Below are 2,279 nucleotides of genomic sequence, written 5' to 3' on the forward strand. Positions count from 1 at the left end.
TGTGCAGATCGAAGAAAAAAAACATCAACAAATCAGCGCCCTTTTTCAGATTAAATATTATGACAAAAAGTAAAGTTATATTGAAATGTTCATGACTTAAATTGAGTATTTTTTCTAGTAAGATTTTTTCGTGAAATTGGTCACAGTAAAGCATTCTTATATAAGATGTTACGAATACATATATATTTGGTACATATTTCAGGTATCACAATGGATATTAGTACAACTCTTTGTGGTCCATGTTCAGTGCGACACATTACCAAACCATCAACACACTGGTGCTTGGAGTGTGAAGAAGCCGTTTGTGATGACTGCCAAGAACATCATAAAGTACTCAAAGCAACACGAGGTCACGAAATCATACCAATTGACAAGTACAAATCTCTTCCGTCCTTCATTACTGATATACAACAGTCATGTACCTATCATAATGAGAAATATCAACAATACTGCGTTGCGCATGCGTTACCTATTTGTTTCAAATGCATTAAAGAACACCAGAAATGCAATGTCATTCCTCTTGATGAGATCACGAATAACGCTAAGACATCCGGGCAATTACAAGATTTAGAAACGAGACTGAAGGACTTACTACATAACATTGATAGAATTAAGATGGACCGAAAGGTCAATTTGGTCAGTATTGAAGAAAGGAAGGAGCTACATCTTGTAGAAATACAACAAACAAGAAACCAAATAAAAAAACGTTTAAATAAACTTGAAAAAGAAATAATACAAGATCTTGAGAAAAAAGAATGTCAATGTAAAAAGAATATTCAGACGATTTTATCATCGGTTAAAGAAAAGGAAAACTTGATTACAGAATATCAGACCAATCTTCAAAGCATTAAACAACATGCTTCCGATCTTCAAACATTTCTAGTCATGAGAGATATTGAAATTAAAGTTTTGGAAAATGAACAATATTTACAATACTTGGTTGAAACTGGCAAATTTGAACCAGTCGACCTGATTTGTAAAGTAGATCCGGGGGTGCTTAGTATCTCGAACAGTGTGATGAATTTTGGATCAATTGAAATAAAAACGACGTCGAGTAACATTCGTTTAATCAGAGCGAAAGACAAACAAGCACAGTTACAAGTAACACCAACGAAGTCCATAGACGACTTGAAGTTGATTCTACAAAAGACAATTACAACAGGTGGGGTGAATGTTAGAGGTTGTTGCATGTCAGTTAATGGCGAATATTTCTTCACCGACTATGACATACGGAAACAGCTAAATGTCGTTGCGTCAGATGGTAAATTTAAATTTTTTATGTTGCTTGATCCTAGTTGTGGGTTCGACATAACATTTATCAATGAGAAAACAATTGCTATCACATCCGGAGATTCTAATGAGCACATTGGTATTGACATAATAAACATCGAGAGCCGAAAGAAAATTAAATTCATCAGCCTTCCTGATCGTCCATGGGGAATCACACGTGATCAAGACTCGCTGTTTGTCTGTGTTAAAAGACGTGGTATATATAGAGTAAACACCTTGGATTATACTACCTCTCACTTGATAAGTTGTAACTTATCAGGAGCGACTTACATATCTGTATTCGCCGAGAAGATATACTACACTGACTGGTCAAATCACACTGTAGATTGTTGTGATCGTAATGGATCAAGTGTTTGGAGGTTTAAAGAAGAATCAGTATTGAGAAATCCGAGAGGCATCACTGTAGATAATGATGGTCACGTGTTCGTTGTTGGAGAGTTGTCGTCGAATGTGGTCATTATATCAAACGACGGAAAACACCACAGACACATTTTGACCAAAGAACAAGGTCTATCGGAACTGTCTGCTATTTTCTTTGATAAACAGATGGGGAAACTACTTGTTGCAAACACCAGAAAAAATGCTTTCCTTTACAGTGTTACTTAAGGTGATTGGAATTGAAATGACTCATTTGTCTGCTGTTTTCTTTGATTCACAAAAATTTTTGCTATAAATATAAGAAGAGGCATATTATTTCTTTACACATTTTAATAAATGTATATACAAAAATTTAGCCTTATTTGCAGATTTGAACACCCTTACAAAAAGTTCTGGGTCCACCACTGATTCTTGATGCAAAGTCAGTTATTTTATTTTCGTATTGTTTTGCAATTAAAAGTAAAATAACCAAAATACTGAAGTTCATCGAAAATTTAAAAAGGAAAGTCCCTTATCAAATGGCAACATCTGTAGCTCAAACACATCAAATGAATGGATAACAACTGTCCTATTCCTGACTTGGTACAAGCATTTCGGATGTAGTGAACCGT

General features: G+C 34.8%; 1 protein-coding gene across 1 annotated transcript; it reads left to right on the forward strand.

Annotated features, from left to right (window-relative positions):
* The first annotated feature begins 210 nt into the window (after positions 1–210).
* Positions 211–1,896, forward strand: LOC139506650 (E3 ubiquitin-protein ligase TRIM71-like). The gene has a single exon (XM_071295506.1). The coding sequence runs from the start codon at positions 211–213 to the stop codon at positions 1,894–1,896; it is 1,686 nt and encodes a 561-aa protein (XP_071151607.1).
* The last annotated feature ends 383 nt before the right edge of the window (positions 1,897–2,279 follow it).

The sequence above is a fragment of the Mytilus edulis genome, unplaced genomic scaffold (genome assembly GCF_963676685.1).
Source record: "Mytilus edulis unplaced genomic scaffold, xbMytEdul2.2 SCAFFOLD_342, whole genome shotgun sequence".
Classification (NCBI taxonomy): Eukaryota; Metazoa; Mollusca; class Bivalvia; order Mytilida; family Mytilidae; genus Mytilus; species Mytilus edulis.

What these genes read in the sequence shown, in the direction of transcription:
- LOC139506650 (XM_071295506.1), top strand. Translation starts at nt 211, where the DNA reads ATGGATATTAGTACAACTCTTTGTGGTCCATGTTCAGTGCGACACATT.